At 40.3% G+C, this 21,412-nt stretch overlaps 1 protein-coding gene across 1 annotated transcript in view; it reads left to right on the top strand.

Moving 5' to 3' along the window:
• LOC116820579 (integrator complex subunit 6-like) overlaps positions 1 to 21,412 on the top strand; it is a 66,909-nt gene that overhangs the window by 30,372 nt on the left and 15,125 nt on the right. The window contains exons 7-15 of the mRNA XM_032773164.2: positions 1,096 to 1,259; positions 2,644 to 2,796; positions 7,484 to 7,616; positions 15,393 to 15,487; positions 16,240 to 16,350; positions 18,158 to 18,373; positions 18,803 to 18,926; positions 19,531 to 19,673; positions 20,045 to 20,276. Of these exons, the coding sequence (XP_032629055.1) occupies positions 1,096 to 1,259; positions 2,644 to 2,796; positions 7,484 to 7,616; positions 15,393 to 15,487; positions 16,240 to 16,350; positions 18,158 to 18,373; positions 18,803 to 18,926; positions 19,531 to 19,673; positions 20,045 to 20,276 (1,371 nt within the window). The remainder of the gene's footprint in view (positions 1 to 1,095; positions 1,260 to 2,643; positions 2,797 to 7,483; positions 7,617 to 15,392; positions 15,488 to 16,239; positions 16,351 to 18,157; positions 18,374 to 18,802; positions 18,927 to 19,530; positions 19,674 to 20,044; positions 20,277 to 21,412) is intronic.

Genomic DNA, 21,412 nt, shown 5'->3' with positions numbered 1-21,412 from the left:
AACTTGATTGTTTGTTTTTTTTATTTTATCTGAAGCTATAAAATAGTAGACTGTACATATCAGCATAGCACAAAAGTGTTGAGAGAGCTCAGACTTGGTGTGCATCAAGGAAGCAAAGAAGTTCAATCTAAACCCAGAGTAGCAGAAGTTTCTGGGGTGGGGAAATGTAGCAGTGTTAGTTCTCTTCAAATTGTTGTACTGCACGCTACAAAAAATGGAGAAATGAATTGATCTGTAACAGAAGGGCATGTTCTGTAATACCAGTCAACCATTTCTGAAGCAAAGCGAATCAAAAGCGTATACCTGTGACTAATGCTGGGAACTAGACTGGCAAGCTTAGCAATGCACCTGTACCTTGTCAAGCCATGTTCCAAAACCACATCTAGCTTTTATGAAATAATCTGAGTTTATTTGAACTGTTTCAGTTTTAATAAATAAAAAGGGGGGGGGAATGTATATGAGGTAATAGAACATAATGCGTTAACTGATACAAAACCCTTTAAACTTGCATTTCTGTGGAGGAGGAGGAGTGAAATGACTTACTAATAAGGCGTTAGGACCTTAACAGACTGCTGAAAATTAAGACGGAACCTATTCCCATAGGGTACATTTTACACCTCTAAAATTTTTGTCTTTCCCTGGAGAAGTTTTCCCATTTAATTTTAACTAATATTAACACTATTTCCTATACACTCTATCACTTTCAGTGAGACTATAAAATGTCAGTGATCTGTTTTTGTTGCCAGGACAGTGTTAGAGATTCTAGACTTGTATATTGTACCATTTTTAAAGCCAGTACTTAATAAACTTAATATAATGTAGTCTGCTGAGATAGCAGTGCTGCCCTTAGTTGAATTTCTGTGCAGCTGGAGCAGGACTGTAGAATGTGGGCAAACGTTCTTAAAGTGACTTTAAATTATGCCATTTTACACACTGATGTAGGTGTTCAGCCTTGATATTAAGAGAGACAGTGTGTCTTTGAAACAAATGAAATGGGGCATTGGTTGTTAATAAGAGAACTTCCTAGGAAACGAATGCGTGCCATGTAGCTTTTTATTTTTCATTTTATTTTTTTTTGCTTTGTTTAAATTTTAGATGGACTTGTTGATTCATCCAGGCCCATCAATTCATTTGCTTCTCAACCGTGGCATAGTTGTCATAAACTCATTTATGTACGACCTAACCCTAAAACTGGTGTTCCTGTTGGGCATTGGCCAATTCCAGAGTCATTTTGGCCTGATCAGAATTCACCAACTCTGGTAAGTAAAACGAACTAAAGAAAAGGATTCCACATCTCCTGATCTGATAGAGAGCTCTTAAATGAACACTAAATTAGTCTCTTACCCCAGGCTTGCTTATGGTCTGGCTTTCACTACAAAATGCATTGACTCTCTGTGATGCTGATTGGTGAAGACAAGTCTAGAAATTGCATCTCACATCACTTCTGGATTTGGAAAGTTAGTGGAATAAATTTTTCATTCAGTAAACTAGTTCTTTTAATAGTTCTTAAATATTGCATCAGTCAGGCTTTAATTCAGTATCTATACATTTTGCGACAGTGGAAATGAAGTTTTCAAAATATTGAGTCAAAATTATGCTTTGAACTAAATTATTTAAAGCGTTTAAAAATGGGGCTAGAAAATAGAGCGATGAAGTCTTAAACTATCTCAGCAAGGGAGGTTAGAAGATGTGCAGTTTTGATGTTTCTTCTTCTTGGTACTTAGCAGCTCTCCATGTATATGATTATTCTCTTCCTAGCCGGGAAAGTTGTGACTGGGAAGGAAGCAAATAATTGCATCCTCTAGATAATCGTGGGAACGTGCAGCATGTGCTTGCTGTTTTCTTAAACATTCAGTCATTTTGTTGGTTATTGGCTTGATTTAGCAGCCTTTTTTCATAGATATATATCATTTCTAAGTGGGCCCATTATGTTTCTGCACTTGTGGTGTTTGCTCAAGGTGCTAGTTTTTCCTGGGGGGGCAGGAATCACTCACTAGGGAACATTTTGAGCAATCATATTGGCCAAGTGGCTATGCTCTCAAACATGGATTTCTGTGAACAGCCGGCTGAGAGAGAGACTTGTTTTCTTTAAATCATGTATTTGCACGCTTTGTGGATTGACTGGGATTTAGGACTTGAAATATTTAAAACATTTTAATATTAACTACATTTCTCCCCCTTGTGGGTTAGGAGGGAATTGTGTGCCAGTGTTGTTCAATAACTGAATGATTTTGTTAATAGTCCATTATCTTGATACATCTGGATCACATGGTAGGAACTTAACCTTCTGCTATTGTCAAAACTCAATGATTAACTTGTTTGTTTTTTTAAGTGTATTCAAGGCTAGTGAGGAATAAAGGGTGTGTATGGGAGGGTTTGCATTACTGCGTGTCAACTGTTTGTTTACTAAATGATTTTATTCATCTGCATTTAGTAATACGGCTTGATTTGATTTATTTAAAAGAATGTAGTATCAAAAGTGGAACACTCTTAAAATATTTCCTTAGATTGGAGCTGTATTAAATAAAAGAAAAAAGCAAAATTCTGGGTGGCAGATACTAGCATTAAAGAATTAATGTGGTTATCTTTAACATCAGGCCGTTGGTGGACTCTGAGTCATGAAACTTTTCTTCTTCCTCTTAGCCGCCACGCACAGCTCATCCTGTTGTGAGGTTCTCCTGTGTAGATTGTGAGCCAATGGTAATAGACAAGCTTCCTTTTGACAAATATGAACTTGAACCTTCGCCCTTAACGCAGTACATCTTGGAACGAAAGTCTCCCCATGCCTGCTGGCAGGTATTTGCCTTTATTTGATGATTATAAAGTTAATAGGAATCCCCAGGCAGTGCTGTGCTAATCTGCGTAAACCTGCAAGAAGGCAAGAGGTAGGTCTGATGTTACACTGTTCTGCTGAGTTGAGGAAATAGGCATCTTTACATATCTCCTCAATTCTGACTAGATTTTTCAAAGTCTTTGAAGAGGTGATGCTACATCAGGCTTCATCAATTCATTTATAGAATATCAGGGTTGGAAGGGACCTCAGGAGGTCATCTAGTCCAGCCGCCTGCTCAAAACAGGACCAACCCCCACACGGTTTTTTTACCCCAGTTCCCTAAATGGCCCCCTCAAGGACTGAACTCACAACCCTTGGTTTAGCAGGTGAATGCTCAAACCACTGAACTCTCCCTCAGTGGCAAAGGTGTCCCCCAGGTTCCACACTCAGGTGAAATGCAACTTGCCGTTTGCATGTTGGAAAAGGAAGAGATTATTGATTTCTATTAGAACTCTTAGATGTTATTTAAGTGACATAAATTCTAATGTACTGTGTGGTAAGTAGCCATTTTAACTTCTCCCATCCAGTTCACACCTTATGCTTAATGCACTGGGTTGGTCCTGTGGAGGCCTTGGTGCTATTCTTGGCTTTGTCACAGGCTTCTTCTGCGTGGGCTGCTGCAAGTCACTTAGGTCTGGTCTACATTTAGGGCTTGTCTACACTTACAGTGCTGCAGCGATGCAACTGCACGGGCGCAGCTGTGCCACTTAGTGAAGAGGCTACCTACGCCAATGGGAGAGCCATTCCCATTAGCGTGCTGCTCTGTCTCCCTGAGATGCAGTAGCCCTCCCATTGACATAGCACTGTCTACACTAGAGTCTTATGTTGGTATAACTACATCACTGAGGAGTGTGGATTTTTCACCCCCTGAGCAATGTAATTATATCAACATAAGTTCCTGTTGCAGACCAGTGTTTGTCAACGGCCACTGAGTGGACTGACGCTAGTCACTGAGATCCTTGACACAGTTCAGGAAGGCAGCAAGCCAGTCCCTGGTATAAAAACATTGAGAAACGCTGGTGTACACCATGCCTTAGAGTTTAGGACGATATTGCTGTGGTGCACCTTGAGTCTTGTAGCTATGCTGCCTTCACCTTCGGTGTTGATGCAGCTAGCTCCACGGATGAATGCCTTTTGTTGACCTAGCGACTGTTGCGCAGGGAAAACTCATGTGTTCACGTAGGCTGCATCTATGCTACAGGGTTATCCGGCATAGCTGCAGTGCTGTAGCTATGCCGCTATAGCCCCTGTAGTGTAGACNTTCAAGGCTAGTGAGGAATAAAGGGTGTGTATGGGAGGGTTTGCATTACTGCGTGTCAACTGTTTGTTTACTAAATGATTTTATTCATCTGCATTTAGTAATACGGCTTGATTTGATTTATTTAAAAGAATGTAGTATCAAAAGTGGAACACTCTTAAAATATTTCCTTAGATTGGAGCTGTATTAAATAAAAGAAAAAAGCAAAATTCTGGGTGGCAGATACTAGCATTAAAGAATTAATGTGGTTATCTTTAACATCAGGCCGTTGGTGGACTCTGAGTCATGAAACTTTTCTTCTTCCTCTTAGCCGCCACGCACAGCTCATCCTGTTGTGAGGTTCTCCTGTGTAGATTGTGAGCCAATGGTAATAGACAAGCTTCCTTTTGACAAATATGAACTTGAACCTTCGCCCTTAACGCAGTACATCTTGGAACGAAAGTCTCCCCATGCCTGCTGGCAGGTATTTGCCTTTATTTGATGATTATAAAGTTAATAGGAATCCCCAGGCAGTGCTGTGCTAATCTGCGTAAACCTGCAAGAAGGCAAGAGGTAGGTCTGATGTTACACTGTTCTGCTGAGTTGAGGAAATAGGCATCTTTACATATCTCCTCAATTCTGACTAGATTTTTCAAAGTCTTTGAAGAGGTGATGCTACATCAGGCTTCATCAATTCATTTATAGAATATCAGGGTTGGAAGGGACCTCAGGAGGTCATCTAGTCCAGCCGCCTGCTCAAAACAGGACCAACCCCCACACGGTTTTTTTACCCCAGTTCCCTAAATGGCCCCCTCAAGGACTGAACTCACAACCCTTGGTTTAGCAGGTGAATGCTCAAACCACTGAACTCTCCCTCAGTGGCAAAGGTGTCCCCCAGGTTCCACACTCAGGTGAAATGCAACTTGCCGTTTGCATGTTGGAAAAGGAAGAGATTATTGATTTCTATTAGAACTCTTAGATGTTATTTAAGTGACATAAATTCTAATGTACTGTGTGGTAAGTAGCCATTTTAACTTCTCCCATCCAGTTCACACCTTATGCTTAATGCACTGGGTTGGTCCTGTGGAGGCCTTGGTGCTATTCTTGGCTTTGTCACAGGCTTCTTCTGCGTGGGCTGCTGCAAGTCACTTAGGTCTGGTCTACATTTAGGGCTTGTCTACACTTACAGTGCTGCAGCGATGCAACTGCACGGGCGCAGCTGTGCCACTTAGTGAAGAGGCTACCTACGCCAATGGGAGAGCCATTCCCATTAGCGTGCTGCTCTGTCTCCCTGAGATGCAGTAGCCCTCCCATTGACATAGCACTGTCTACACTAGAGTCTTATGTTGGTATAACTACATCACTGAGGAGTGTGGATTTTTCACCCCCTGAGCAATGTAATTATATCAACATAAGTTCCTGTTGCAGACCAGTGTTTGTCAACGGCCACTGAGTGGACTGACGCTAGTCACTGAGATCCTTGACACAGTTCAGGAAGGCAGCAAGCCAGTCCCTGGTATAAAAACATTGAGAAACGCTGGTGTACACCATGCCTTAGAGTTTAGGACGATATTGCTGTGGTGCACCTTGAGTCTTGTAGCTATGCTGCCTTCACCTTCGGTGTTGATGCAGCTAGCTCCACGGATGAATGCCTTTTGTTGACCTAGCGACTGTTGCGCAGGGAAAACTCATGTGTTCACGTAGGCTGCATCTATGCTACAGGGTTATCCGGCATAGCTGCAGTGCTGTAGCTATGCCGCTATAGCCCCTGTAGTGTAGACAAACCCTTAATTTCTCTGTGCCTTAGTTCCCCCTCTGTAAATAGGGTTCTCCTTCCTCACAGGGATATGTTGTGAAGATGAATTCATTTAATATACGTGAGGTACCATGATAATTTGAGATCATTTCATTACCTAGAAAGAATCCAGAAAGAATTTGGAAACAGCATGGAAGTGTAGAGAGATGTTAACATCTCTAACTTACAAATAAAAGGTAAAAGTAATTTTGGAAGTGTAATCAACAATAAAACAAACCACACTGTTGCCTAGAAAAAAACTGAGGGAATGCAGTCAATTTACAATCCAGTGAATTCCAAATAATGGCTGTAAAGCATGCTTGGGTATCTCATCTGCCTCTCAGTCCCCCTGACAAATTTTGTGTCTAAATAAACTAGAGAGATTCAAACAGCTTTTCTTGTCTGAGTTGCGTGAAAGACCCACTTAGACAAGGGAAATTGACTGATTACAGTGAAAAAATATTTAACAAACTATACTGTCAAATGCACATAAGTTTAAAAAACCTGGAAAAATAGTGGAATATTTTTTTTCATTTACAACAATCAGCTGTTTCTTGTAACATTAGTAGACAAATAATCTGCAGAAAAAAGTGATTTTTGTTGACTGCGTCTCTGTAAGAGTAAATAGTCCCATTTAGAATGTACTTTCTTATGCTTCTGTATATTGCCACAAATTTCTTAGCTGCCAAATAATGTGTGTCTGTTTCTCAAAATAGTACTCCACTCCATTGTTACAAGTTTAACCTCTAGAATATTGGCATCCTCCAAATTTAAGAGAAGTGCGTATCTTAATAATCAGTCTTCTGAGAATTAATGCTGTGTTTAACTTTCATGTTTACAAATTGGCAATATCTCCTTAGTGTGAATGTGTGTGTCAATGTATTGATGAATGAAAAATCAGGCTTATTATTAATAACTTTTTAAATCAAAATATTAGAAAAATCTACCTGCAACAGAGATCAGATATAGCCTGTTAAACAATGTCCAGCAATGGAGCGTCCATCACTTCCCTTGAGAGCCTTTAAATATAGTGTCGACAGATCACTAGAAAATATGCTCTGGAGTGCAATCCCACCCTGATGGGATGGACTAAATGATTAAGTATCTTTACATCTCTGATGTGTATATAATTTACAAGTCTAAGGGCATGTGTACATTACTGGCTGGATCGACAGGTGGCAATCGATCCAGCAGGGGTCGATTTATTGCATCTAGTATATCAACCGCCGAGTGCTCTCCTGTCAACTCCGGTACTCCACCAGGGCGAAAGGTGCAGATGGAGTCAACGGGGAAGCATCAGCTGTCGACTTACCACAGTGAAGACACTGCGGTTAGTGGATCTAAGTACGTCAACTTCAGCTATGTTGTTCACGTAGCTCAACTTGTGTAACTTAGATCGATTTCAGCTCCCTCTCCCCCCTTCCCCAGTGTAGACCAGGCCTAAGTGCATGTCCAGTTGTAGGTATAAAGGTAAAATCAAACTCAGCAATCTTCTACAGTTTTCCCCTTCTCACCTTTAAAAAGAGTAGAAAATTAGATTGCTCTTATTCTGATAAATGTGCAACTTTTTAGAATCTTTTGTTTTAAATATAATAATGTTTCTTATGTTCTTTATCAGGTATTTGTGAGTAACAGTGGAAAATACAGTGAACTTGGCCATCCGTTTGGGTATTTAAAAGCAAGCACTACTTTAACCTGTGTAAACCTCTTTGTGATGCCTTACAACTATCCTGCTTTACTTCCTCTGCTAGGTAGGTAATACAGTACATTGGACAGCTTAACAGGATAAAAATAAGGATGGCTAATATGCTGCCTAAATTTATCGGTTAAAATAATGGAGATCAGAGAGTATAGAATGTTGCAAACTCTTAAATATAATTTGGGAGGAGAGGATTTTCATACCCCCTCTCCTTTTTTTTTTTTTCTCTCCAGCAGAGGAGGAGAGCTACCTGCTTCCAGTGCATGTTTGATGCTGTTCACCTCCTAGACACGTAGCCTCTTCCTTAACCTGGAGTAAGCTTCAACCTCCATTCTTTTCCCTCATGTAGGATTTGGTATCTCCATTTTTTTGCAGTTGCTCTTGTGACATCCTACTTTTGGCTGGAAGGTCAGGTGCAGGACTTCTAGGGGTAATGGGGAGAGAGAAGTCAACTACTGCAATTTAGAGTAGCAACGAGCAAGCAGGTCTAGAGCAACGAAGCAGCCAGCATTTCCCCTCGAGGACCAAATGTTTCATTTTCATGATTAGCTTGCTTTCCACAGGCGAGATGATACGAGAGAAGTAGTGCATGAATAGGCCCTGTAATAGCTATAGTGTAAAGACTTTGGTTCCCATGGCAAAATGCTAATAGCAGAGGGACTTGCTTCCCAGGTGCTGTTGTTTCTTTTATTTATAGAGCCAGTGTGTTTTAAAAATTACACAAAATAACCGTGAAGATTTAGGATAATGAAATATTGAACTTTAAAATATTATTTCTCGTATTATATGGAACAGTCACATACATTATTCTGGCAAGAAAAGGTGCAAGAATGTTTGTTTATATTCCTGATACACATCATCACCTTACCATAATCCACCAGCAAATCAGCACTTCTCTTAGCTGAAAACATTAACTCATGGCTTGTATGTCAGCCTGATGATGATTCCAACACTAAGGTCTTAGAGTTCAGTCTTAAAAGCGCCCACTTTCTGGGAGCTGGTTGCTACCAAATCTGATGAACTGCCACTTCTATAGCAGATCTGCTAGTCCAGCAGAGGCCATCAGTGGATACAAATAAATTTGGTGTAGTCATTTTGATCTGCCACTTCTTCCCCCACCCTATTTTCAGAGGTGAAGAATCTTCCCATTTTATGTGGTAAACAAAAATGTAAGAGAGATGCCTCTGCAACATGTGCAGTGCTGTTCTGCTGCTCACTACCTCAAGCACCTGGTGTACCTTGTCTGTACAATTAAACTGCATGGTGCTGTTTAAATGACAGGGGTGGGGCTTTTCAAATGCATGAGTCATAAACAGGATGTTTACCGTGGAGGTACAGTGATGACACATCCAGTACATGTATCTTGAGCTGTTTCTTATCACTGTTTTGAACACTTCTATCCATGGAATGGGAGGCTTGGTGAAATTAGGTTCAGTGACAGTTCTGCATGAACTTAAAAGAAGGCTTTTTTGCTGAATATATATCCTCAGATCAATGGGAGAAATTGCCAAGTACTTACCAACTGACAGCATACTCTTAAATATTTCCAAAGACACTTGTAAAGATACTTAACATCTTTGATATGTGAGGTTTTTGTATTTAAAAGAAGAGCAAGAAGACTGGTTTGATTGCATAAACCAGTCTTTCCTTTTTCTGATCAGCAGGGGTTTGATGTTCTACAGGGGAGAAGGAAGAGTAACTTACTCTGATCACCCATGACTTGTCTTATTGCTCTGAGAGCTATTTTAATGTTTCCTGTGTCCACCATTCTATTGGAAAAGCTCTGCATCTAGGGAATGAGACAAACATTGATGCTCAGGGTGGAATACAGATAAACTTCCCCCTTCCCTTTTTTCCATGACTGTGGGGGGGAAAAGTTGTACAGTATAAGAAGATAAACTTTATCTGAACCACCCTAATATATTGTGCCCCCCCGGGTCTGTCAAGAAGTTTTGAAGACCTTGTGTGTTTTAAGTGTTACTAGTTGCTTAAAAGACCATTCTTTCTTGAATTCGTTTTTTTCCACTATTCCATTGGTGGGTAAGGGAAGAGTTTAATTTGACATCCTGGAACAAGTTTTGCCTGAGAGAGCCTATGAATACCAGTGTTAAGAACACTAAAGAAAATGGAAGATTTTGCCAAGTTGGTGAAGTGAATTGTTGGGACCAATGACTAAAAGATGTAAAATTGTACCACAGTTAGAGACGTGACAACTTATCTTTTTTTGCTTCCTCAGGAGCAGAAATGTGGATTCTGTATCTGGCCCCCCGCTTAAAGAGTATGCATGCTTCATTGCACCTGATGATAGGCAATATAGGGGCTTATTCATGGCAAGGGATGTTTGTCTCAATTTTAAGACATGGACTTAGGAATCTGAAGCTTTGCAGGGAACCAGTGAGTGCAGTTGACAGGTGTGGCCATTCATGGGAGAGTGGAGCCAAACAGTCCAGTGTGGTGGTCTGATCTGAGCAAGTTAATAGTATTGGTGACTGGCAGACAAAACTCTGGTCTGTAGTTCAGACGAGGATGCCCTTGCTCTTACAAAGCCAAAGAGTGACCATGTGAGATGTACTAGTGCATCTGGCACATGCACACGCTACCTGCTTGTACTGAATGCCAGAGAATCATAGTGTTCTAACTTAGCAGGCTGTCCACTCTGAAGACCAGAAGAACACCAGAATAGCAAATGCAATCCTTGTCTGTTGCTTCTCCAAGTTCCTCCGGACAATAAAATACAAAACTCTGCCTCTGAAGGTACTTCTTCTCTTGGATAGATCTCTGGTGTACCATGATATTACATGCATTGGGCCCAGGGATGGAATTGTCATGTTTTCTGATACATCAGAATTTTAATATGACCTATGCTTAGCAACTGTTTCTCTTGTTAATTTCTTACACCAGTTTCCAAATGTCTTCTCTTAACAAAGAAACAACACCACTGAAATGGAATCATCAATTCCATTGATGATGGAATCTGCACTTACAGATCTCATCCCATGTCTGCAGAAGAGCAGGCTAATTGAAAAGCCAAAGCCATAAAGCATAAATGAAGCCATGGATTTAAAATTGTAACACAGCAAGGATCAAAGTTATTGATGAAATCTAGGGTGTTAGCTTGGCTGAGCAATTTACACAACTCTTTCCTGGCTGATCCTAGTCACCGAGGCACTAATGTGGAGGATGAGCTTTGATGAGAGAACAGGGCCATGGATATTCTTAAGAGTCATTGGAAGTGATGGAGAAATAGCAGATAATAAAATATGCCAGAAGGAAATCAATTGAACCCCCATGTTGGTGCTTACACGCACTCAAAACTGAGCAGTTTGAAAAGTGACATGCATCTGACGAAGTGGGTGTTTACCCACGAAAGCTCATGCTCCAAAACGTCTGTTAGTCTATAAGGTGGCACAGGACTCTTTGCTGCTTTTACAGATCCAGACTAATGCGGCTCCCCCTCTGATACTTGAAAAATGTAGGTTTTCTGTGGAGAGCCTGTGACTTGGACCAGCTCAAATGATGCTCCCACAGACTTCTTGAGAGATTGCAAGAGGTGATTTTATATTTGAAAATCCAAACGCTGTGCATTTCTCCCCCTGTGAGCTAAATGAACTGTTCTGGCATAGTATCACAGAGCCAAATACTGCTTTTACACTAGTGGGCATAGGGAGTACTCTATGATGGATTATTCCATACTTCCATAACAGTGCCCTTGACTGGACCGTCTGTGGGGATGGGCATGCCATGACCTTTGGATGTAAAATCACAAGCCTCTACTGCATAAACTAAAGCAAAGGTTCTCAAAGCCGGTCCACTGCTTGTTCAGGGAAAGCTCCTGATGAGGGCTGGGCCGGTTTGTTTACCTGCCGTGTCCACAGGTTCGGGTGATCACAGCTCTGACCGGCTGCGGTTTGCTGCTCCAGGCCAATGGGATTGTGGGAAGGGCAGCCAGCACACTCCTCGGCCTGTGCCACTTCCCGGAGCCCCTACTGGCATGGAGCAGTGAACTGTGGCCAGTGGGAGCCGCGATCAGCTGAACCTGCGGGCATGGCAGATAAACAAACCGGCCCGGCTCGCCACTGGCTTTCCCTGAACAAGCAGCAGACTGGCTTTGAGTACCACTGAACTAAAGGACCATGTCCATTAGCTCGAAGGCAGTAGAAGGCTCATAAATGTCTATTGTGATAGACCCAGGCCAGTTGGGAACAGCAGAGTAGTAGAAGGGAGATGTGTCGGCCCTTGGCTAAGCAGTTTTCTGTTCCCTGAGTGACCAGGGGCTGCTCCAGGCTAATGAGAACACCTGACTCCAATTAACCTGATAAGTCAGGTGAGGCTGTTAAGCACCTGACTCTAATTAAGGTCCCTCTGATGTTATAAAAGGGCTCACTCTAGTCAGGCCAGGGGGAGCCGGAGGAGAGGAAGTGTGTGCAAGGAACTGGGAGTGCATGCAAGAAGCTGAGGGGGAGTAGGCGTACTGCTGGAGGCCTGAGTAGTACACGCGTTATCAGACATCAGGTGGAAGGTCCGATGGTGAGGACAAAAGATGTTGGGAGGACGCCATGGGGAAGTAGCCCAGGGAGTTGTAGCTGTCATGCAACTGTACCAGGAGGAACTGTAGACAGCTGCAGTCTACAGGGCCCTGGGCTGGAACTTGGGAGTAGAGGGTGGGGCTGGGTTCCCCCCAAACCTCTCAACTCCTGATTAAACACAGGAGGAATTGACCTGGACTGTGGCTTCTACTAGAGGGGAAGGACTCTGGACTGTTTCCCGACCCACAGGGTGAATCTGTGAGGTGAGCAAATCTGCCAATAAGCGCAGGACCCACCAAGGTAGAGGAGGAACTTCGTCACACTATACTTAGATTAGTCGCTAGAGGGGAACAAAGTCACACTTTCACAAGTGTAATTGAACAGAACGTAACACAGTAATAAAGGATGCAGTGTTTTTCCTGTTACCTTAATCTGTTAAAACATTTTTATATTGACTTCAGATTATGCAAACTTGCTGTCATACAGGCTGCCCAGATAATTGGGATCCTACTGTATAATTAAAGCTGACTCTTTTTTGCCACCTTCTTGAGTTAAAAGTAAACCAGCTTCCTGATCTGTTACTAACACAGAATTTTAAAATTCTCTGATTTGCCATTCACCATTTGCTGGTTTGGGTTATATTTTTGTACCTTGTCTAAACCTAGTAAAGAAAACAGACTGGTCAGTTTCATCTATGTTTGCAGTGAGTCCCTAGTCACACTTGGGTCTTTTAAATTATTATAGTATTAGCTGCAAACATGTGAACCCATCCTAAGGTTCTAAGCCCCTCTTGTAAAATATTCAGTGCCTTCAGCTCCCACTGACTTCAGAAAACAGAGGGTATTCAGCACCCTGCAGGTTCTGGCGCAGTGTCTGTAGGAGAATAGCTGAAGACAAATTTGACATATCTTTAAAACAAATATGATGAATGGGGTTGGCTTAAAATCTTTTTGTTGATAATAAATCTTTAAATTGTGGTCCTTAAGTGCTTGAGAGTATCCTTTTAGGAAAGGAATGGTATAACTGAATTGATATGAAGTTTCTTTACATAGAGACTGGCATACTGCCCTGGCCAAGCACACGGGCAAAGTACATTTCAGAGGCTTAAAAGCTGTAACTGATGGCTTGAAATACGAGCATATAGAAATTCAGATAATTTCACACCAATGTTGCAAAATTGTCATGAATTTTTAGCAGCCCAGAGCTTACTCCTCTTCTTATCACAATTATGAACAAACTAATTATATTGGAACTCTTCTTGCCTTAAATTGGTCTAAGATAAAGACCAAAACAATTAATTTAACCCAGATGTTGGAACTTCCTCTTGTAACCCTTCCCTGTCCTTCCTTGAAATCTCAGGGGACAGGAGGGATAGAGACTAACTCTTATGTCCTGCCTGAAACTTGTAGTAATTTTCTTTCTTATTTGGAGGGTAGGAATTGTTAACAGTGGCTGTCTATTCTGCACTGTTGTTGGCAACCCTATCTGCGAGGCCCTGAGTGTAAACAGAATGAAGGTTCTGCAGCAACTCTTAAATGTCTGTGTCAAAGCTCTGTTTACATTTCACACAATCTTATTGAAACAACATTTTGTAAATTTGGTATCCAAACATCTAAATTCTTAGATTGCAACATGCTCTAGTATGGGTACCCTTAACTAGTTGGGCCAATGCCTATTGTAAATATTAATCATACTATTTATGAATGGTTACACCATCAAGCTACATATACTTTATATTCTTAAATATCCTCTTTTATAGGAAAGAACTAAACCAGTAATATATCATTGGCTTATTGTGGCTGATGTTTCACGCTACAACTTTGATGTCACGACACTGAACGCTTTTCAGTTTTTTGTCTGCTCATTGATTTAGCTGTGTGTGTGCATATGCAATAAAATATATAGAGACGTCTGTACTGCAGATAGCAACTCCTGAAAGAATTGCTTGTTTTCATAGCTTGCATATTACCAGGACATGGAATTCATATAAATGAATGATATGGTTAAGTTTATTTGAAACATCAGAATATCACTATGAAATAATTAAGTACATGTAAACATTAACAGACTTCTTTACAATACAACGCAAAAGGATTGTTTTGTATTTGCAATAAACCTCAGATACCCAAGCATAGGAAGTCCTTGCAGATCTAATTAGATAATACTGCCAATTATGAAATATGCTCAGATTAAAAGGGAACCTTAACTCCTCAGAAAAACTCACCCCCTTTGCTTCAGGCCAGAAAATAGAGTAATTGTAGCAGCTGTAGTGGGGTTTATATATATATATATATATATATATATATATATATATATATATATTTTTTTTTGGCACGGAATTAATGTAGATTGGAAAATACCTGTAGTTAAGATAGAAAATACGTGAAACATCTATTCCATTTATGCAGTGCACTGAGCAAGTAAAATCTGCATCTTCAGATAGATCTTCCTGAAAGTTCAGCAAGGAGGAAATGCTTTCCCTGCCATGTTTTTTCTTCTTACAACCTCCTTTTATACGTGTCCCTGTAGCCCTGCCCAGCTTCCTACTGGATGTCTGTTTCCTCATCTCCTCCAAACTCTCTAGCTTCCTTTCTGCCAGCGTTCTGCAGACCTGCTGAGCAGAGATTGTGAAATCACAAGTTGATAAATTGATAATGCAGCATATGGACTAATCCAGAACAGCACAAGAATTTTGAACTCTACATTCCCTTCAATAGCAAATGTTCGGAGATTGTGATTACAAATTGTAACCTGTACAGCAAATAAATATGTTGTAGGCCTTTTTCCTGCTCTGATAAGCAGCCACGACTCCATATCTTTTAATTTATCACAAGTCAAGACTGAGCCTTTAGTATAGCTCAGATGCCTGAAAGCTTCTCGAAATATGAGAAACAGCCAAGGTTAATGTGGATTGGTTTTATCTGTTATGGGGAAGCCTTACTTTTATTGAGGAATTCTGATAAATGGTCTGAGGAAGGTAAAGCTGCCGTGATGCATATATTCTCTCCCTTCCTCCAGTTGATAGCTGTATGCAGTATTTAAATAGTCCTGTTTAGTTTGCTTGTGAGATCATATAAGCAACCTCCACTGTAAGATTGCTGTAATAATATCAGGCATGGTTTCTGGTGTCAAAACTGTAGCTAGTATGGAGGATGCAAACCCTTTGAATCTAAGATTAAGGGCAATTGTTGTGGGGAAGGCCCCTGGAAACCTCCCCCTTCCCCGGAAAACTGACTTATTGCAGTGTTGTTCAAAAGTTAATGTTGGGGCTATGTAATCAAATCTTGTTTTCTCTGTTGCAGATGACTTGTTTAAGGTTCACAAACTTAAGCCAAATCTGAAGTGGCGACAGGCTTTTGACAGCTACTTAAAAACAATGCCTCCTTACTACGTATTGGTATGTGTATTTTCATATTTTATGTGTAGAAATATTGGTGGCTGATAACTAGAATCTTGCATTCCATTTTTCCTAAATTTTGAACTAACTATGAACTTTTAGTTAGTAAACCTTTTGTGTTTGTTTTGTGTGTGTGTGTCAAGGATAGTATTTTTTTTTTTTGTTTGTTTTAATTCCCAAGCATGTTCTGTGCTACTAGCAACAGTAAACATTTTAAGATTAATTTTAAATCTCTCTAATACTAAATTTTGCCAATCTGAAAATATACTTTAGATTGAATTTGCTTTGTCAAAAGTGAATTTTAGACTTTACCTTTGTAATTAAAGAGTGTGCAGATTATTGTTTACGGTTATTAATGTATGTGAATTCCTAGTCCTCAGGAAAGTGATACCAACAGAACTGGCCCGACCAGATAGATGAGGGTGGGCACAACATAAGCTTTTGTACGTAGCTTGGGCAATGCACCTCTATGTGGACTTGCATCATCCCGGCTATTCTAGTACTGAGCCTTTGAGTGAAAATTGCCAGTGGTGCCATATTGCATGGTATGCTGGTATAGTGGCATAAAGCCCACTGCAAGCTAGCTAGACCACCAAACTCATCACACGTTACTTCAGTAGTCTTGAACTCTAGTTTCCAAAAGCAAAAAGCTGGAGCACTAAACCATGTGCCCTAATTTCCTATAATTTATTTTTTAAAACTTTTTTTTAAGATTTATTCTCTTACTGTTGTGTATTTTGTTTTCCTTATAGCCATTAAAGAAAGCCCTAAGGATGATGGGAGCTCCAAATCTGATATCAGATAATTTAGATTGTGGACTTAGTTACAGTGTTATCTCTTACCTTAAAAAACTCAGCCAACAGGTAGTATTGATAAAACCTTTGCAATTAGAAGTGCATTGATTATTATTTAGTTTGTGTTCAGATTATAAATAAATTAATCTCTATGGGGTTTTCCACTGTTGTATCATATTTTCTCTATAGCTATATATGGATGAACCCCTAAACCATTTTGGAGCCAATCACTGTGGCTTCTATAAGTAGTAGAGTGGGATGGGAAGGAGAGTTTTTTTGTTGTTTTTGTTTTTTTTCCAGCTACCTTTTAAAGCGTCTGTTTGATTTCTACTCTAAAGACAGTTGCCAACTAGACTTGGTATTTCTACTGCTAATATTTGCTACGGCTAAAATAAGTTGCTTGTTCTTAGCCACTTTAAACTGTGCCTCCATTGGAGACTGAAGCAATAAGTGTCTATTCTGGATGTGCATTACTAAAATATTTTAAAGTTTTGGCCATACAGAATAGCGATCTTGCCTGAAAGTTGATATTAAAAGAAGAGTTGAGTTTTACATGAGGCAGGGTCATCTGTCTGCCCCCATTCAGCTCCCTTACCTTCCCTTATATAGGTGGGTGGGTAGGTGTCTGTGGCACAGAACACTAAGCAAATCAAATCTGTATCTTCAGTTCTTTCTTGAAAGTTAAGCATGGAGAACACACTTTCCCTGTGGTGTCTTGCTCCCCAGTCTCCTTCTCGGTGAGGCCCTTTATCTTCCCATGTGTCCAACAGAGTGAGCTGTTACTCAACATCTTTTGGTATTATTCTGATAGTATCAGATTATTTAGAAATAGGTAATTTAAAAACCTTTGGTCAGTGTTGGGGAAGTAATGCAGTTTTAAATGTAACAAAAACCCCTCACAAAAAATGAACAGTTTCAAGCAGGCTTCCGACATGATTGACTATTCACTAGATGTAAATACATCTGGGGCATTTTTGATGAGTGTTTGTACAGATTCTTATGTACTTGGTATACAGGATCAGAATGGTTTGAGGACACTATTTTAATGTTTACAGAAATCCACAACAGGTGACTCAGATAAAACATGTGGGCATTACATAGACAATGGAATAAAGGCAGCTAATGTCTGAAATTCTATGTACTTGCTTTGTCCTTCAAAATTAGGGAAGAACTCTTAATGAGTTATGACAGAAATGATAATAAAAAAGGAAGTTTCTTTGGGGGAACAAGTTGTTTTCTTGTAAATATGAAAGTGGATGCATTTGTACTCTTGGAAAAAGTAAAAAATGCTTACTGTACGCACCTAAGTAAGATCACCCATTATCCAATAAAATCACATTGTAAATTTCTGTGTAAATAGCAGAAGTAATTTGCCTTTCTTTACTGAATAGCTTTTAGTAAGGAAGCAAATTGCATGCAAATTTTTATTTTATTTTTTCAGTCTTGTTGTCCCTGTATAGTGAACTTTACTTAAAATAAGTTGTCAAGCAACCCCAAAAGTCTGAAACCATATAGTTTTTGTGGCAGGATAACCCTGCTATCCTAAATACTAGTATCACAGTGTGTTCTGACTTCAACTCAGTTTTTTCCCTTAAAGAAAAATGCATTTGATTTTCTTACTTTTTATTGCTGCTGGACTTTCAGCAAAAGTAGTAGTGTTTGTAACCCCTCTAATTCCGTAGCACTAGCTGAATGCAGAAATTTTCTGTGTTGGCATAGTGGGGCACGGTTGCCTAGAAACTAACTCTCTCTGGACATGTAATTCTCAATTCCTCGAGCAGTTGGAAGTCAAATTATAGCTCAGCTGACCTCTTAAAGTAATTGAGAGTTTTATACTTACTGATTGTTTCTCTAACACCATGCAATTCCGTTTTAGACAAAAATTGAGTCGGAACGGATAATAGGTTCGGTGGGTAAGAAAGTTCCACAAGAGACTGGAATTAAAGTGAAAAATCACTCCAGTGGCCTCTCCCTGGTTCATAGCAGGGATTTTAAGCAGCTGCTGCAAGGGATCACTGGTGACTCTCCATTGAGACTGGCTGAAATGAATGTTAAAGAATTTGCTGGCTTCCATATAGGACTCTTAAACAAGGTAAACATTATACTGTGGGTGTGCCTGACTGTTGTTTCCTTGTGCTTGTCTCTCACATAATGTAATTGTTCTTAAAAGCTTCTTAATTCCTTTTACTGTACACAGAAGTTAGATACCACAGTTTAGGCATACGTGTGGATAGAAAAATAGATAACGTTTTTCTACAGATGCTTTGTGGATCTGTTAGAAAGTATAAATGTACAAAGACTAATCATTTTAAAGTGACAGTCTTTGCAGAAAGATACATCTGGTAGTTCCGGAGTTTGCATGGTGGTTAGTTCAGTGAGCTGAGAGTATTAGTACTGATGTGTTCTGTAGAGATTGCTTCATAATAATTTTTAAACATAGTTAAAATCCTCCATTGTACGTTCTCTCTGTAGATGAAAATGGTTGGCTTAATTGAAATGTATATGCTTTGTTTAAAACTAGGATTTGAAGCCACAGGCATTCAGAAATGCTTATGATATTCCTCGTCGCAGTCTTCTAGATCAGCTAACTAGAATGAGAACCAATCTGCTGAAAACACACAAGCTTATCCTTGGACAGGATGAAGGTAAATAGCTACCTTTCTCTTGCTAACAGTGAATAACTACTCTGGGGTTATGCTGAGGTGTGTCGCTGTGTTCCAGACATGTCTGTCTGTCTGCGTCGTGTGCTGGGTCACTTGGATGCTGTTTAGAACGCCTGTCTTCTTGCTGGGGAGTGGATTCCAAAGGGGCTACTTCAGCTTTTACTCTGGAGGAGAATTCAGTGCTTGCTTTAAATTTTAAAGACAGGCTTCAAGGAGAGCTCTGTGGCAGAATTTTGTTTTTCTTTTGTTTTTTTTGGTGACAGTGCCTGAGGCCGGAATGGGCATGCTATTTCTAATTTGCCTGCAGCAGCCCTCCTTAAAGCTCGTGCCCGCAGTGCTTCATGGTGGGGGCTGATAAGAATGAGGTTGGGATAAAAGTTGGTTGAATGATTTCTCTTCATCCCTTCTGTCCAAATCAAGTAATAAATGTAGCTCTTTGACAGCCTTATCATTCCTAGTGCTCCATATCAGTCTTCAGCCCCATAGCGGCACATAAGGGTTAACGCTAGTAATCTAAAATGCGTATGTTCTTTACATCATCTTGGTCTTAAAATAGACTAAGTAACGCTATGTTGTTCCACTGCAGACTGCCTTCACAGTGTTCCTGTTGCTCAAATGGGAAATTACCAGGAATACCTGAAGATGATGCCTTCTCCCCTTCGGGAGATTGATCCAGACCAACCGAAAAGGCTTCATACATTTGGCAATCCTTTCAAACAGGATAAGAAGGTAGGAGGAGCAACATTCCTGCTTTATTTATAGTTATTTTTCACCGGTACATGATAGGGCAGGCTCCATAACATTTTCAGACAGGTCAGTGGAGAGTGGAGTTATTCCTCCAACTTCAGAACCATTCTCATTCCTGAAGTATGTTGTCTGAGAGAGTTGGATACAAAGGCTCATGTTGCTTTTGTTGTAAATGCTTTCCATTCTAAGCTGGTCTACATTTGAAATACTGCACCTTATATTAGACATGTCTGCGTTGTGTTTTCACATAGCTACAAGTAGTAGTAAAAGCCAGCTGAGTTGAGGAGGCTTACTCTAGTTATATCCGTGGAAAATCTCTGTTTCAAATAGAACTTTCTGGTCTCTTTTTTCAGGGTATGATGATTGATGAAGCAGATGAATTTGTCACTGGGCCTCAAAACAAAATTAAGCGTCCAGGAGACCCCAACACTCCAGCATCGCTAAAGAGAAGACGCAGTATGTCACCACTGTTGAGAAGACCACAGTCACCACCTGTTACAACTAATCATGTTGGTGGGAAAGGACCACCCTCTGCTTCAGGATCACCATCTTATCCTAACCTCAAAGCCATCGCAGGTCACAAAGGTACGCTGAACTGCAGTTCAGAACCCTGCCTGGGTTACACATGAAAGTACCAGTGCAAGAAACCACTGGCTACCTAAAGGAGTTTGTAAAAGGAGGAGAAGGGTTATGTCATTATTTTTACAAGTGTTTTAATTAATTTCAGTGAGAAGATTGTAGTTTCTCCTCTGTTAGTCTAAACAAGTGGGCTATTACTAGAGCTGGTCAAAATCTTTTTGTTAAAGCTGTTTTGATGAAAAATAGTTTTTAATCAAAAACAAATTTTGGTGCAGGAAAATTTCTAATTGAAAATCAAACAACTTTTTTCAGTTAAATTTGTGGTTTAATTTTTTCATCTGGAAAAACAGAATTCATAGGAAACTTGGATGACAACTAAACAAATGAAAAACGATATTTTTCTTCCTGCTTTATCATTTCTGCTGAGCATGCTGAGACAGAAGAAAACTGCTTGCTGTCTTTCTAAAAGACATGATCTAGTTTAGCCAGAAGTTATGAGTTTGATACAGGAATTACTGTGAAATTATATGGCCTATGTTTTATAGGAGGGCAGACTAGTTTATAATAGACCCTTTTGGTCATAAAATATATGAATGTTGGTGACATTCCAAGTATACTTGGATTGGGAAATCTCAGAATGGCCCGGTCTGTTCTTTTGACATCAGATGGCTACTGATTTGTTTATTCGGGGTTCCTTCTTTCCTGACATCTAAGATCTGAAGATGGAAAGTACAATTTAAAGTTTGATACCTTTGTAATGGTGCCAAGGTGTTGTTGTGATGCATTAGCTTGCAGATCATTACTCAGTAGAGAAGATTTCTGAGGCATTGATTTGAGGAAAGACTAAAATGATATGTGCATGCTCGGCTAAATGACTCCTAAAGGGAAGGAGGAACAAATCACCAAGAAGAGTGTAAACAGCAAATAGGGAGAGGAATACTTTTATGGAGATAAAATTGGGTGCTCTGGGCTGGGACAGTGGGGTTCAGAGGGTGCAGGGGGTTTGGGGCATGCAGGGGACTCAGGCTCCGGGCGATGCTTACCTCAAGCAGCTCCCAGAAGCAGTGGCATGTGGCCAGGCAGCTCTTTGTGCTGCAGGCACCATCCCTGCAGCTCCCAGAAGCAGTGGCATGCACCAAACC

This window comes from Chelonoidis abingdonii, chromosome 8 (genome assembly GCF_003597395.2).
Source record: "Chelonoidis abingdonii isolate Lonesome George chromosome 8, CheloAbing_2.0, whole genome shotgun sequence".
Lineage (NCBI taxonomy): Eukaryota > Metazoa > Chordata > Testudines > Testudinidae > Chelonoidis > Chelonoidis abingdonii.
The sequence above is the reverse complement of the archived record's forward strand: the minus strand, read 5'-3'. Positions and strand labels throughout refer to the sequence as shown.